Consider the following 17,116-nt stretch of genomic DNA (forward strand, 5'->3'; position numbering starts at 1 on the left):
TTTCTTTCTAAAGACATCTAGTTACTTGTATTGTGTCCTAATTTTCAACAGCCTGCTCGATACCAAAAAGTGTACCTGAGTGTTTTTCTCTTAACCCTATTGTTCGATGGCATGTGCGACTGTAGATACACATGCTCTGCATACTCATGGCCATCTAGTGTAGGGTCTGGAGTGGTGCAAGTTTTTTTCTTTTTTCCCCAAAGAAGTGTTTTGCATCACGAGATCGAGTGATTTCTACTCTCGGTGATATTTCACATGGGCATCAACTCTTTTGTTGGATTGTTTTCTCTCCTCTGCTCATTTTTCCAGTCTTGACTTTCTCATGCCAACTGTATTGTAATTGTTTGCGCTTCTCCCATCTTAGCTGTCTCGCAGTTTTGCCGGTTTAGGCACTGACCAACTGCCCTTTGGGGCGCCAGCCCTGCCTCCAGCCTACCTTCCACGTAGATCCTGCATCGACTGGAATGGTTCCCTAATGGAACGGACTTCATTCCTCTTCTGTTCTTGGTGCCACACAAAGTTGCTGCACAACAACCAACAGCTCATATGCAACCCCTCTCTCTCTATGCAGACCTTTGCGTGGCCTATGGCTATGCCTGCAAGTCTTTCCACTCCAGAAAGACCATTTGGATTGACAAGCTCGTCGGCTGGAAATGGCCCAGAAGACGCTGGCCGACATGCCAGACATCTTCGGAGAGGAACATGCTCAGGAAGAACCGACACAGGAGAAGGTAGACCTTTCCATATAGCACAGCTCTGAGTTAGACGTTGAATTTGTCATCAAAAGCCAGGAGGTCGCCTCTGCACAGCCCCTGCTGTCCCACACAAATCCCCCAGAAAGACTTGTGCTAGTCTCCCACCAGCCTATCTCTGGTAAAGCATATCCTGGAGAAAATGGAAGGTCGACAGTGCAAGCTCTGGATCCAAGAGGTCACAAGTCGGATCATTGCCACTCCTTCCTCTTCTGTGCTCCCTAAAAGGAAACTGTCCTTTCAAGAGGCTTTGAACGTTCCTGTCCCTTTCAAAAGAATAACAAAGTGCAAGGCTACTAACCCTCCACAAGCCTTCTTCCCCACCTCCTCTTCCTCCTTCAACCCCTTGTTCACTGCCACCGTCCTCCCCTCCACAATCCCTGACATCACCTATACAATGGGACTACACTTCTGCGAGTTTCCTACAATCATACTCTGGGGTTTAGGTGGTCCTCAAGATGATACAGACCCTTGGGATACCTAGAACCCTGATTCCATTCCTTTTAAATGACCCTGACCCTCTCCTTCATGCCCATCACCACCAGAAGACACTACCTCTTACCAACAGGTAGTCGCTAGAGCAGCTGCATTTCACAACATGGACCTGCACAAAGATCCAATAGTGCAGGATTTCCTATTCAGCACTCTTGCCACTACTCACAGGGTGATAAAATACCTCCCCATACTCCCTGGCATGCTTCGGCATGCAGAAGACATCTTTAATGAGCCTGTCCGCTTCAGGGTAATCGATCAGGCTCATTGGGTTCAGATGTAGTAGCTGTTACAGATCCTTCCCAAAGAGCACCATAAGGGTGGACAACAGATTGTTTCCGAGGGTCAGACTGTCTCCAACAACTCAGTCACATGCATCCTTAATGATGCTCACACTGCAGCTCGCAACATAAACACCAACGACCTTTTAACCCCTTGGGTGCCTGTGACGAGCCCAGCTTGTCCTGCACCCGGCCCACGATGGAGCGCTAGCGCTCCCCCCATGGGACTCCCACCCACACCCCTGTCAGGGATGGAAGGAGAATCGCTTCCCCTTCCACCCGGACACCCCAGTGACGTCAGATGACGTCAGCACATGTTCGCGTGCTGACCTCATCAGATGTCATCTCCCATGATGTGGAAGAGAAACCACTTGGGCACCAGGGATTGGTGTGTGTATATGTGTGTGTTTTGTTTGGGGGGGGGCAAGCCCCTTGGTCAAGGGTCACTCCCCATGGGGGCACATTACTGTTGGCCATATCTGCCTCCCCTTGGTTTTTAAAAAGAAAGCCCACCAGAGACCTGGGAATCTATCTTTTTTCAAAATAAGAGGGGGGGTGTATGGCCATACCCTCCCACCCCTAATAAATGGGGTCAAAGTTGTTCTGCCCACCAGTGGGCAGATGGAGCAATTAACCCTGATCCACACCCAGGGTGGGTCAAAAATAGTGGGGTGGTGACTACCAACCAGTTTTGCCCCCACCCCCAACTGAAGGGGGTAACAGTCTTTCAGCTCTCCCCCACACACTAAAACATCTTATCCCACGGCAAGCAAGAGGACATTTGATTTTTTGGGGGTTTTGGTTTTACATTTGGGCCATGAGAGCTTGGTTAACTCTCAAAATCGTCCCACTTGGAATGGTGAGGGCTGCACTTTTTGGACTTTGGGACGCTGCCATGTAGAAATATGCACAAGACCTAGACACATCTGAAAACGAAACATCTGGGTGATTCCAGGGTGGTGTGCTTCAAATGCACCCGCACCATTGTCTTACCCACCATGCCCTGCAAAACTCCAACTTTGCTGGAAATCACACATTTTTCCCACATTTTTATGATGGAACCTTCCAGAATCTGCAGGAATCTACAAAATTCCTGCCACCCAGCATTGTCTCATCTCTGCCAGTAGAAATTCTGCCCCACTTGCCAGCCTAAAAATGTTGTTTTTCAAACTGTCCTTTGGACCCGCTTTAGTTTCCCCTCAATCTTGACATGTTTTTGGCTCTTCCCTGTTACAGGCACTTGGCCCACCTCCACAAGTGAGAAATCATTTTTACCAGGAGTCTGAGGGGAACGGTGTGTGGTAGGAAATTTGTCCCAATGCGGTGATCCCACACAGAAATGTGGGGAAAATGTGATGTATTTATTTTTTAGCTACATTTGAGGTTTGCTGAGGATTCTGGGTAAGAAAACATTGGGGGATCAACACAAGTCAGACCTCCCTGGATTCCTTCGGGTGTCTAGTTTTCAGAAATGTTTTTTTTTTTTTTTTTTGTGTGTGTGTGAACCCAGGATTAAAAATGCAGGTCCCACACCACAAAAACAGGTAGTTTAGTATTTGATAATTTTGCTGTGTCCACATAATGTTTTGGGGCACTTCCTTTTGCGGGCACTTGGCCTACCCATACAAGTGAGGTACCATCTTTATCGGGAGACTTGGGGGAACACAGAGTAGCAGAAGTGTTATTACCCCTTGTGCTTCTCTACATTTTTTCCTTCCAAATGTAAGACTGTGTGTAAAAAAGACGTCTATTTGAGAAATGCCCTGTAACTCACATGCTAGTATGAGGACCCCAGAATTCAGAGATGTGCAGATAACCACTGCTTCTCAACACCTTATCTTGTGCCCGTTTTGGAAATACAAAGGTTTTCTTGATACCTATTTTTCACTCTTTAAATATTTCGCCAAATAAATTGCTGTAATTGCTTGGCTGTGTTGCTCAGGTTTTAAAACGGAGGCAGGCAGTCTTTAACATGCCGTTTGATAAAGAGTACCCGTTTGGGCCACTGGTAGACACTACTTTAGAGAAGCTTCAAAAGGACACAGACACTGCCAAGGCCATGGATGCCTTTCAGAAAAATACACAAAGTGGCTCTTTTCGTCTCACCGGATCAGGAATCCTATAAGTCCTAAATGACAGATATGTCTACCTCGCATCCGAGACACCGTCAGTCCACCTACACCAGAGGCTATAACAGAGGCACTTACAGGGAGGCTAACAACAAAGCGAGGAAAACAGCCCCACCACTTGCGGTTCCTCCTCCATTGCCAAACAGTGACTACCTCCCCCTTCCCCCAGATCATCCCATACCTGTAGGTGGAAGATGCCAACAACAATTCTACACCACTTGGGCACCATTACCACAGACCTATGGGTCCTTGCCATTATCCAACATGGTTACTGTCTGGAGCGCATCACCACTCCTCTCAATATTCCCCTCACCCTTACATTAAAAGTTCCTTACAGGCTATCTCAGGAACACTTAACCCTTCTCAAACAAGAGGACCTAGCTCTTCTTCTCAAGGGGTCCATAGAGCCTGTTCCTCCACAACACCAGTATACTTCCTGATTCCCAAAAAGGACTTCTCTCTCAGACTTATACTGGACCATAGGCCTCTGAACAAATACATCCTTTCAAAACACTTCCACATAGTCACCCTTCAAGATGTCATCCCGCTTCTACAGCAAGGTGACTTTGACAGCTCTAGATCTAAAGGATGCCTATTTTCACATACCAATTCACCCTGCACATCAGAAATACTTAAGGTTAGTCTTTGCAGGCAAACATTACCAGTTAAAGGTCCTTCCCTTTGCAATCACAACTGCTTCCAGTGTGTTCCCAAATGATTGGCAGTAGACACAGCACACTTGAGAAGGCAGAATGTTCACATCTTCCCCTACTTCAACCCTGGCTAATCAAAGCTAGTGTGTTACGCAAGTGCCAACTCCACAGTTAGTTGACAGAGGATCTTCTTCACAATTTGGGCTTCACTCTAAACATAACCAAATCTCACCTTCAACCCCTGCAGGTTCATACCTTACTTAGGGGCCATTCTGAACGCAGAGTTAGGGATGATTATCCCAACCCAGCACATGTCCCGAATTTCCAGACCCTTCTCCCTCCGTTTCAGGAGAACCATTACTACACACTAAGGAACAGTGCGCACCTGTTGGGCTTAATAGCTTCCCGGCCCGACATCACATGCCTCCCTTTCAGCCAGTGGTCTCTGTAGGAAGTTGTCTCTCTATATACTATCTCAAAGTGAGAGATAGTGTGCACAGAGTCCAAGGGTTCCCCTTAGAGTTTGATAGTGGCAAAATTAGATAATTCTAATGCTTTATTTTGTGATAGTGTGGTCGAGCAGTAGGCTTATCAGAGGGTAGTGTTAAGCATTTGTTGTACACACACAGGCAATACATGAGGAATACACACTCAAAGACTTAAGTCCAGGCCAATAGTTTTTATACAGAAAAATATATTTTCTTCATTTATTTTAGAACCACAAGATTTGAAGTAAATACATAAAATGCAAGCTACTCCACATAGGTAAGTAAGGAACTTTGAATTAGAGCAGAAACATACACAGTTTTAGTTAAAATGGCAATAAGCTATTTTAAAAGTGGACACTTAGTGCAAAAATCAACCGTTCCTGGGGGAGGTAGTATTGGTTAGTTTTTCAGGTAAGTAAGGTACTCACAAGTTCAGTTTCCTGGGCATAGGCAGCCCACTGTTGTGGGTTCAAGGCAACCCCAAGGTCACCGCACCAGCAACAGAGAGCCAGTCAGGTGCAGAGGTCAAAGGAGGGCCCAAAATACACAGGTGCCTATGGAGAACAGGGGTGCTCCGGTTCCAGGCTGCCAGCAGGTAAGTACCTGTGTCTTCGGAGGGCAGACCAGGGGAGATTTGTAGAGCACTGGGGGAGAGGGTGGGTGGGGGGGGGGGGGCACAAGTAGGCACCCAAAACACACCCTCAGCGGGCCAGGGGCAGCCGGGTTCAGTGTGCTTAGCAGGTGTCAGGTTTTCAATAGAAGTCAATGTAGGGACCCGGGGGTCACTCCAGCAGTGCAGGCAGGGCACAGGGGGGCTTCTCGGGCCAGCCACCGACTGGGCTGGGCAGAGGGTCGCCTTATGGTCATTCCTGCACTGGAGTTCGGTTCCTTTTGATCCTGGGGGCTGCGGGTGCAGTGCTTGGTCCAGGCATCGGGTCTTTGTTCCAGGCAGTCGCGGTCAGGGGGAGCCTCTGAATCCTCTCTGCATGCGTCACTGTGGGGGTGCAGAGGGTTCGTCTCAGGTTACTCACAGAGTTGCAGTCGCCTGGGAGTCCTCTGCGGTGTTAGTTCTCTGGAGCTCGAGTCGAGGGCATTGGGTGCAGAGGGTGACGTCTCACGATTCCGGCGGGAAGAGTGAGGTCTTTGAAAGTTGCAAAAAAGTTGCAAAGTTGTTGCTGTTTTTGAACAGTGCCGCTGTTATCAGGAGTTTCTTTGTCCTTCGGTTCAGAGAAGTCCTATGAGGCTTTAGAGGTCACTGGTCCCTTTCGGAATGCGTCGCTGTGCAGGTTCTTTGAGTCTGGAGAAAGGCCGGTAGGGCTGGCGCCAAGTCAGTTGGTGTCTCCATCGTCTCTGCGGGGCTATCAGGTCAGCAGTTCTTCCTGTTGTAGGTTGCAGGAATCTGATTTCCTGGGTTCTGGGTCGCCCCTATATACTAAATTTAGGGGTGTGTTTAGGTCAGTAGCCAATGGCTACTGTCCTGGAGGGTGGTTACACCCTTTTTGTGCCTCCTCTCTGAGGGGAGGGGGGCACATCCGTAATCCTATTGGGAGAATCCTCCAATCTCAAGATGAAAGATTTCTAAAGGGAGGGGTCACCTCAGCTCAGGACACCTTAGGGGCTGTCTTGACTGGTGGGTGACCCCTCCTTGTTTTTGTCATTATCTCCTCCAGCCTTGCCGCCAAAAGTGGGGGGAGTGGCCAGAGGGGCGGGCATCTCCACTAGCTGGGATGCCCTGGGGTTCTGTAACAAAAGGCATGAATCTTTGAGGCTCACCGCCAGGTGTTATAGTTCCTGCAGGGACAGGTGAGAAGCTCCTCACCCAGTACAGGCTTTGTTCCTGGCCACAGAGTGACAAAGCCACTCTCCCAGAAACTCGTCCGGTTGTGGCAGGCTGGCAGAAACTGATCAGCCTAGCACTAGGAGTCGGACTGGTATTCAGAGGGCATCTTCAAGATGCCCCCTGGGTGCATTTTACAATAAATTGCACACTGGCATCTGTGTGCATTTATTGTGCTGAGAAGTTGGATATCAAACTTCCCAGATATCAGTGTAGCCATTATGGAACTGTGAAGTTCGTGTTTTACAAACTCCCAGACCATATACTCTTTATGCCTACCCGGCTCTTACAATGTCTAAGGTTTTGCTTTTGCACATGTGCCCTCACCTGTAATATAGTGCACCCCTGCCTTAGGGCTGTAAGGCCTGCTAGAGGGGCGACTTACCCATGCCACAGGCAGTGTGAGGTGGGCATGGCACTCTTTTCTCCCCACCAGCACACACAAGCTGTAAGGCATTGTGCATGTGCTGAGCAAGGGGTCCCCAGGGTGGCATAAGACATGCTGCAGCCCTTAGAGACCTTCCCTGACATCAGGGCCCTTGGTACCAGGGGTACCATATACAAGGGACTTCTCTGTGTGCCAGGGCTTTGCCAGTTGTGGGAACAAAGGTGCAGTTTAGGCAAAGAACACTGGTGCTGGGGCCTGGTTATCAGGGTCCCAGCACACTTTCAATCATAACTGGCATCAGCAAAAGGCAAAATGTCAGGGGGTAACCATGCCAAGGAGGCATTTCCTTACAGAAGGGCTATACCCTTCCCTTCCAGTCTTTCTCTCCCTCTATTCCTCCATTAAAAGAACGGCTGATGAAGGATCACTTAATCTTGCTTCACGAGGAAGTTATGGCTCTCTTGGCAATGGGAACCGTAGAGAGGGTCCCTATGTCAGAAGTAGGCAGTGGTTGTTCCCGCTACTTTCTGATTCCAAATAAGAACAAGGGTCTTCACCCTATATTGGATTTAAAGGACGTCAGTCTCTTCTTCAAAAAGGAGAAATTCAAGATGCTCTCTCTTGCTCAGGTCTTGTCTGCCCTAGACCAAGGAGACTGGATGATAGCGCTGGACTTGCAGGATGCAGATTTTCCCATCCTCATCCTGCCTGCCCAAAGGTGCTACCTGCGCTTCAAGGTGGACCACAATCACTTTCAGTCTACCGTGCTCCCATTTGGTCTCACCAGTGCCCTTCGGGTGTTGACCAAAGTGAAAATGGTGGAAACAGCTCATCTCCGTAGGTTAGGGATTTCAGTCTTCCCCTACCTCAGTGACTGGCTGTTGAAGCCTCCTATGCACCAAGCTCTCGTCAACCACCTTCAGACGATGGCAAACCTGCTGCATTTGCTGGGGTTCACTATAAACGTGCCAAAGTCACAACTGACTCTCTCTCTCAGAAGCTCCCTTTCATCTGAGCCGTTCTGGGCACAGTGCAGTTTATTCTCCGGAGCAGTGAGTCCAGGATATTGAGGTCATGATACCGATGTTTCGGCCTCTATTCTGGATTTCGGTGAGAGTCTTTGAGGCTGTTGGGACTCATGACCTCCTGCATACTGTTAGTCAAGCCAGATGGCATATGGGGGCTCTGCAGTGGGACCTGAAGTTCCAGTGGGCACAACATCAAGGGAATCCTAGAAACACGGTTCAGATTGCGGAGGGAATTGCAAAAGACCTGCAGTGGTGGTTTGTGAACTGCGATTGGGTCTGAGGCAGACTCCTATCCTTTCACCAGCCAGATCTCACAATAGTGACAGATGTCTCACTTCTGGGATGGGGCGGCCATCTGGGAGAGGTGGAGACCAAAGGTCTTTGGTCTCTGATGGAATCTGGACTCCATATCAATATCATACCCCTGGGTGATCCGACTGCATTGAAAAGATTTCTTCCTGTTGTAAAAGGGAAGATATTGCAGGTGTTCACGGACAACACCACTGCAATGTGGTACTGCAACAAGCAGGGCGGTGTGGGGTCGTGGACCGTTTTTAAAGAGGCTCTGCGTCTCTGAACATGGCTGGAACAGCAGGGCATAACACTAGTGGTTCCACACCTGGCAGGTTCTCTGAACTCAGCCATTGGTGCCTAGCGGATCACGAATGGTCTGTCCACTTGGAGGTGGCACAATACATCTTTCAGCAGTGGGGAGAGCCTTGGTTAGATCTTTTCGCCTCCACAGAGAATGCGCAATGTCAGCAGTATTGCGCATTGGAGTTTTCAAGACTGCAATCACTCATGCTTTTAGTTGCAAGTGGCGTTCAGGCCTCTTATATGCATTTCCACCCATACCACTTCTTCCTAGAGTTCTCAAGAAGATCAAGAATGACCGAGCCCAGGTAATCCTAGTGGCTCTGAACTGGGCAAGGAGAGTTTGGTATCCCGAACTTCTGAAAGTGAGCATCAGTCCTCCAATCAGGTTGCCCCTTCTGGAAGATCTTCTGTCGCAGTAGCAGGGGAAGGTTCTCCACCCGAACCTGTCAACTCTGCGTCTGCATGCGTGTAGCTCAAGTGGCGACAGTTGATGGCTTTTGACCTTCTTCCCGAAGTCTGTAAAGTTATTTTGGCAGCCAGGCGTCCCTCCACTAAAGCAGTATATGCCTACCGTTGGAAACGCTTTGATATTATTTGTACAGAAAGATCTATTGATCCTCTATCTGCTTCTCTTTCTGATATCCTCCTCTTTATACTATCCCTTACCCAGCAGGGTTCTGCCTTGGGTCCTCTCAAGGGCTATCTTTCTGCCTTATCAACATTTCTTTGGCTGCCTGATAAGCCTTCACTTTTCAAATCTCCCATTGTACATAGAGGGCGTGTACATGTTTCCCCCATGCCCTTTGATATACCCCAATGGGACATAAATCTGGTCCTCAGATTTCTTGTGTGTGCTCCCTTTGAGCCCTTACAAAACTGTCCTCTCCGGCTGCTCACAATCAAGACAGCATTCTTAGTGGCAATAACATCTGCCATGAGGGTGAGTGAGATGCAGGCTCTTTCATCCAAGCAACTGCATCTCACCATGTTTTCAGACAAGGTGGTTCTCAGAACTCATGCCTCTTTTCCTCCTCCATTTCATCTGGGGATTTCATCACCCTGCCCACCTTCTTTGCTCCACCGCATCCCTCTAAAGAAGAGGAGCGACTCCACCGGCTGGACCCCAAAAAAGCATTGTCGTCTCACCTTGACTATACAAAAGAGTTCCGGGTGGATGACCAACTCTTTGTGGGTATGTGGGAGCAAAGAAGTGCAGAAGCTAATCATTTCGCGCTGGGTAGTTTTCTGCATCGAGATCAGCCAGAATGGCCAGGAAGCAGCCTACTTGAGGGCTCATTCTACAAGGGGCAAAGCTGCTACCACTGCACTAGCTTGGGGCGTTCCAGTCCTGGATATCTGTCAGGCAGCAACGTGGGCATCATTGTACACGTTTGCAAAACATTACTGCCTGGACAATCAGGTACGAAGAGACGGACACTTTGTCCATTCGATCCTACAGGACTTTTTAGTGTGAGGGGAGGTATCTGCAGCCCACTGCCAGGAGGTTATCGCTTGGATATTTCTTCTAAGTTTAGAAATCTGCAGCTAGAACTCTATATAAGATGAACAAGTCACTTACCTTCGGTAACACATTATCTGGTAGAGACTCGATTTAGCTGCAGATTCCTTACACCCGCCATGCCTCCCCGCTTTGCAGATATGTCTAATAGGGTTAAGATTTATCCCTTCAGTGCCCTAGATTTGCACAGACACTGTTGGTTCTGTCCATGACTCTGCGCTTCTGGCGTGGAAATTCATGGGTAAAAGAATTTGACGTATGGTCGCCGGGGTGTGGCCTTTGTAGGTGACCGTGACGTCACAGACTGCTCCAACGACGCCACACAAATCCGAACTGTGCCACCTGATGGCGCGCGCAGGGTAATGCTCAGCAAAAAATTCTGGATTCTAAGCTTACGCAAAGAAATTCTGAGGTAAGGAATCTGCAGCTACATATTCTCTACCAGATAATGCGTTACCAAAGGTAAGTACGTTGTTCAATAATTTATTCTGTATTCCTCACACCATATGGTAACAGCCACCACGTTTTTTGCCCCCTATTGGTGCGCAAGCTTGGGACGTTTTCAAAACTGGAAAATATAGGCATAAAGCTAGATCATAGATGAATTCATCAGATTTTATATATTGACAAGAATGTTTATTTATAGTATAATCTGGGAGAGGATAATCAAGTGGAAACCGACAAACGGAAATGAAATCCAATTGGGTGTATTGTTTTTTCAGAAAAAAAAACCTCTTTGGCAGACACTAGTGAAGGTACAATTAAAGTGAAGCTGGCAAAGTTTTGTATCACTATCAAAGTATCGTGTTCCAACTTAGGTGTGCCTTGGGACCCAGCAGTATAATCTAAGGATCTAGACACCAAACAGATTTAAATTCATAACTGCAGAGGAATCATGCATATTTGTTAAAAAGGACTTACTAGCCTACAGACTTGAAACAGAACGGGGGCAGGGATTGCCCCATAGACGCTGCAGCCAGTTGTAAGATGATTTGGACCCTTAGGATGCTGCCACCACACTGCTGCTGTGTGGCTTCCTTGGGGCTTCTAAGATGGTCCAAAAACAGATTAAGTGGTAATTTATGATATTTGCAAAGGAAATTCATAATACTGTAGTATCTTCTCCAAAAATCTCATAATAATTTCTTTTAACTACTGTAGTGATGTTTACATATGTTCTTTTAACATGTATTTCCTAATTTGCAGTTGTCCTTCCAATGGTTTCAGAACAAAGAAAACAGCTTGATGATTTAAAGAAATTTAAGAATGATTTTCGGGTAAGCAATTAATATTAACATTGAAGACTAAATATAATCTGTGTGACACTGTGGGCTCTTGAACATTTGGTTTGAGGTATAACTGATTATATATTATAGAGTAAATGATGAAACGCTTGAAACTCTTCCATTGTCAGTTTGACAGTTTCATATTTGCTTCATCGTAAATCACAATAATTTGGAATATTTCTAATTTAGATAAAGAAGCTAGAAGTGATTTATGGTCTTTAGGCATGTATGCTTTACCCATGCTTCAGTAGTTTCTTTCTGTCAGGTACTTGCGTAGCCACTCCTTGAAATCTCTTCTGACAATATTTTCTTGATGATGGAGTCATTATTGTTTTTTTTTTGTTTTGATGGTGGTGTGGGGTGCTGGGGGTTGGGGGTGCTCAATATCTTTAATGGATTGGATAGATTGTTCACATCCACCACATTACCTCTGTAGTGCGGTGGTCCTGAACAGTTGGTCCAGCACACTAAAGCAGAAAATCCTATTGCAAGCACCTGAAGGATAGGAAAGAGCCTCCCTTGCGTTCAGAATTTTTTTTTTTCAGTGTGACATCACATAATTGAAACTGCTTTACTTTTGATCAGTGCTCTACTATTGGGGGAGGAAGGGGTTAAGATGCCCCTTGGGCAATTGGAAATACTCATCCCCCTCAAAATTGATAATCTTTCTGCTCCCGGTGAGGGGGGCATTTGGGGAGGGTGTTTGTTATCAGGTGATTTGGGTGTTTATCCCCAGTCTACCCTTTTGAGGTGGGGGGAACAGAAAGCCCACTAAGCCAACTGGATTTTATTTAAGGGCGTGCCTAAAGCGGCATCGTGCTCTGACCACACCCCATAAGGGGCAAAAGAGTCTTTCCCTGCTCCTTACCGACACCCAAGTTTAGCCACCTCTCTCCTCATATATCTTCCTCTGGGTCCAGAGAGCCCACTATGGCTCCACAAATATATATTTCATACGGGGAAGTGGGAGCTGGCTCAGTGGTCTTGGACCATGCCACCACCCTGAATGGGTTCATCCTCAGTATGTACCTCCCCAGCAGTTTAGAGAACTCAGTGGACAACAGGGAAAAATAATTATTAAAACAAAATGGAATTTCAGTCCTGCCCAGCCGTGGGGCTGGGCACCCACCATGTAATGGGCCCAGTAGGCTTTCTGTCCATCCGAGAGATTAATTGGGGGCTTTACCTCAAATCTGATTACCTGGTTGGTCAAAAAGTTCACTAGACAACAGTAAAAACTCCCCACCTAAGAAAACCAGGACCTTTGCAAAAACAACTGTTTTGCTTCACTAATGACTGAGCTGAAACACTCATGCACTGACAAAAACTTTAGGAATGCGCTTCTTAGTCCAAAGAAGACATATATTATTTCACTTCGCAAGGTTCGTAAAAGAAGATTAGCATGCTGAAAGCATACGTTTAAAAATGGTCACAGCAATGAAATGAAAACATGTACACATGAGTCTCCACTGCAATATACACAGCAAATATATGTATTTATATTATAATACAAAGCAATTAATGAATTAAACAATATGCATCACCCTGAGGCAAGGGCACAACTATTTAATCTCCCTCCTATTCAGCATCAGATCACCAGTGTCGATCGAGGAGAGTCATCAATTATCCTCACTGGAAGGATGACACACCCCAACATCCTGGGTATACCTGAGATTTGCAAACACTATCATTCCCCGGTCCATCTGGTCTCAGCCTCTTATACTTTGAACAAACAAGAGAGGAAAATTGTAGAATCTCCCTCTCACTGCAGAAGTTTATTATTCCAAAAAAGCCGATTGCTTTAGGCCAGCTTTGAAAAGAACACGTCGAGACTTGGCCACAATCCCAAGGTGCCCCTTCAAAACGAGAGCATTCCCTGCTGTCTTAGTTCATTCTTATCAACCTAAGCCGTTGGTGGGAAAGAACATGAAAAATAAAAACATGAGAACACAGAAAACTACTTGCAGCTTTTAACGTGGCGGTGGCTAATGCTAAAATAAAAGGAAAAAGGAAAAAGGAAAATGAAGCTGGTGTTCACTAATGTGACGGTGTGGTGCTAGGCTAAGTGTACCGTGGAGTCAGTGGTCAAAACATAAATATCACTACAACGACTTAGATATTTTATGGTCACAATGTTCATCCATTCCTGTCACTGGCAAATGTCTTCCCTCTCAAGTGGGTAGTGTTTTTTTATTGGAAGAAGTGTGGGTATGCTATGTGGTAGGAATATTGTGAATGTGTGTAGCTTCTGTAGCTTTTTCTCACAGAAATGTGGGGTTAATCTATTTTTAGACATAATTTTAGATTTGTCTTGAGAACCACATAGGTCACAGTACCCTGCAATCTCCTGGGCGTTAGGTTTTCATAAGTATCTAGGTATAATAGGTTTCCCTGGGTGGCTGTGGATCCCAGTCCCAAATATCACAGCTTCCCGCATTGCCAAAATGGGTCAGTTCACTAGCCAAACATTTTGATGTCTCCATGTTGTTTTTTGTTGCCTTACCTGTTGTGAGTGATGGGACCACACACCCACAAGTGGACTCACAAATGGTGTGCCATCTTTATCAGGGAAGTATGGGGATACAGAATTATAGAACATTTGTTATAACCAATTAGATTTCTCTCCAGTTTTGGCTTCTAAATGTGACCCAGTGTGCACACAAGAACACATTTTGCAAAATGCCCTCTGAATCACATGATAGTCTGGGTAACTTCATATATGTAAAGGTAATCGCTGTCCCTAATTCCCCGTATGTTAGGCACATTTAAAAAAATATGTTGGGTTCCTTCATACCTATTTTTAATTTATTAGATTTATTCATATGAATTATTTCCTGGTCAGTATAGCCCTGCGACCAAGAGGGTCTGATGAATGTATTGGTGTATTAATTTTGTTAGTCTGCTATCAATGCAAACATTACAAATGAAAAATGTTGTTGATTTGAATGACTAGTTTTTTGGGAAAGCAATGAGCGATATACATAACCCATTGCAGAATTCTAATGTTTTCAATATTTCACTCCTGTCTAACTGTCTGGGCCCACCTGTGGACTTTACTCCTGGTTCCACCATAATTTACATAGAGGTACAAACCACATGAAATGTGAAAACTTGACACCCACGTAGAAAAATTCAAACTGTAATATTTTATTTACAGCTCAACTGGGAACAATGCGATCTTAGCAAAGCTTTTGTTGATTACCATTTTAGAAAAAAAATAAACTTTCTTGCACAGCACTTTTTCCTATATTTGGTGAAAGAACCAACAAAAAAAAAACTTTGCTATCTGAGAAATCCACTAATCCAGGGTACCTTGTGAATCCTTAACATGTGTGATTAAAAGTACACCGTTTGGCCTTGGATACAAAACAAAGTTCCGAAATCTTGAGCTCGAAGTGACTCAGACTTCTTAAAAAAAAAAAAAAAAAAGGGGCTCAGCACTGGAATGGAAAACTCCTCGGTGGCTAACAAATAAGGTGCTCATAATTAGCGATGGTGCAATATCAAACAGATGTAGGTTCAGGCTCACAACATCAGCAATTACTCCTTGCTGCTAGGAAAGATCCTTTTCATATTTCACAGATGTGAAACTTACCATGAATCTTATGGACTGCAAATAAACATTACAGGAGATTTCTAGAGCTGACTGAGCCTTACAGCTGCAAAATAATTTTGAAAACCTGTGGGGCATTCCCACACCCTTCGCTTGAATAACATTGATCGGAGAATTATGAACACCATGAGTAACAGAGTGCTTTGAAACCTAGCAGCTTTACTAATAAAGGACCTGGTATGAACCCTGACTTATGCCTGTGTGTTGGGAAGCATGCTCCTGGAATCGGCTCTGAACTGTCTTATATGCAGAGGCAACTCATCTACAATAGCATTAGGGTGGTGCCCTCCCTCACTGTGAGTCATCGTACACATTGTATGTATTATATACCCACATTTTAACATGTGATTACAGTGCAGCAGTACAGTGCGTGTCACATTATAAGGAGAGTAGGCCTGGGCCTTGCTACAGTGCACTGACGTGACATCATCCTGGTGACTGGCAGATTGAATGGTTGCCTGCCATCTGAATTGAAGTGTGCATGTCAGACTAACCTTTCCATAAACACATACAGTCTGACATGTACATAAACCCTCTGAATCTACACTGTGCAGAAAGCCACTGGGGACCGGACCCAGTCCTGTACTCTGATAAAGTGTTGGGTTGTCCCGCCCACGCAATCCTGATGCTGCTTTCAAGCAGTGCGTTGTAAAACAAAGCATGAGAGTAGTCATCTGATGAGCTGCCATGGGTTTAATGGTAAAACGAACCCATTCCCAGACCTGTGTATAAAGTGCGACTGGCAGCCTGGGAGCAGGAGGATTAACTAAAAACATGACCAATAACTCAACAGCTTTATTTTGAAGCGGCATGACTGGGTTTGTTTGTAACCTGCCACAGCTCAGCATACAGTCTTGTGCAAGGGCACAGAGAATGGAAGAGTTATGCGTGTCACCAACTCGGTGCTGAACTAAGCAAGTGTGCAGGCCTCAGTGTTCTCCCTACATGGGATGCTTGATTAATCCAAAGCATCAGTAATTACTCTTGGCCGCATCCCAGTTTATTGTTATTTTACCCACCATGCCTCCTCAGTGAGGACCTACCCAACCAAAGTCTTGTTTTACCCTCATCGGTGCTTCTGGTGCAGCTTGGTTCCAGTGGCATAGTGAGCTTGGGACCCACATCTGAGCATGCTTGAGTTCCTGTTGGAGTAGGACCAAGGCTGATTTGCACATAGCTGGGTCTGATCTGAGGTGGCATAGTGAGCTAAGTAATGATGAACAAGGATGAGACCGCGGGTAATTACCAGATGCTTAGATTAATTCAAGCATTCCACTTATTGTTTTATTTATTCAGTAACTATTGAAAAACATGGTACACTGCGATTTAAATGATTTGCTGTCCCCGACTCACTTTCCCTTGGCTCTTCCTGCTGTGACACTGCTCTGGTTTCTACAGTATTGCATGCCACACATCCTCAGTTTGAAGCTTTCCCCGACAAAGATAAAAGACGAATAACGTGTTGCTCATGTGCTGATGACCAAGCCCAAGATTGTGGGAAAGTCAGCTGTTACTGTCCTTTCGTTGGCATATTTGCTTTAAAAATATGATGTCCTGCAACAGTAAAGGGAAGGCTAGCTGCCACTTCTCAACAGTCCACCATTATCAGGGTGAGTACTACTTCCAAAATGGTGTGTGCTTTGCTCTGCTCTTAAGCCTGAAAAGTCAATGTTTTCCATAAAGCAATTATCGGACCACACAATGTCATTGATTGTAGAAGCTCCTGATTGACCCTGCTCTCTGCAGCACCTGGCTTTACCGCTGCAGAAAACTGACCTGTGGTGTTCCCAGTTCCCTCTTGTAGGAAAATGGCTCCCTGTTGCAGTTACCCTCCACTTTTTGCCTGATATTGATGCTGACTTGACTGAGAAGTGTGCTGGGATCTTGCTAACCAGGCCCCAGTACCAGTGTTCTTTCACAAAAAAATGTACCATTGTTTCCACAATTGGCACACCCCTGGCACACAGATAAGTCCCTTGCAAAAGATACCAGTGGTACCAAGGGCCCTGTGACCAGGGAAGGTCCCTAAGGGCTGCCGCATGTGTTGTGCCAC

General features: G+C 46.0%; 1 protein-coding gene across 11 annotated transcripts in view; it reads left to right on the top strand.

Annotated features, from left to right (window-relative positions):
• Positions 1 to 17,116, top strand: part of ATXN2 (ataxin 2) — a 1,121,476-nt gene that overhangs the window by 462,417 nt on the left and 641,943 nt on the right. For all 11 annotated transcript variants that reach the window (XM_069214846.1, XM_069214840.1, XM_069214837.1 and 8 more), the window contains one exon: positions 11,371 to 11,441. In XM_069214846.1, the coding sequence (XP_069070947.1) occupies positions 11,371 to 11,441 (71 nt within the window). The remainder of the gene's footprint in view (positions 1 to 11,370; positions 11,442 to 17,116) is intronic.

This window comes from Pleurodeles waltl, chromosome 11 (assembly GCF_031143425.1).
Source record: "Pleurodeles waltl isolate 20211129_DDA chromosome 11, aPleWal1.hap1.20221129, whole genome shotgun sequence".
Classification (NCBI taxonomy): domain Eukaryota; kingdom Metazoa; phylum Chordata; class Amphibia; order Caudata; family Salamandridae; genus Pleurodeles; species Pleurodeles waltl.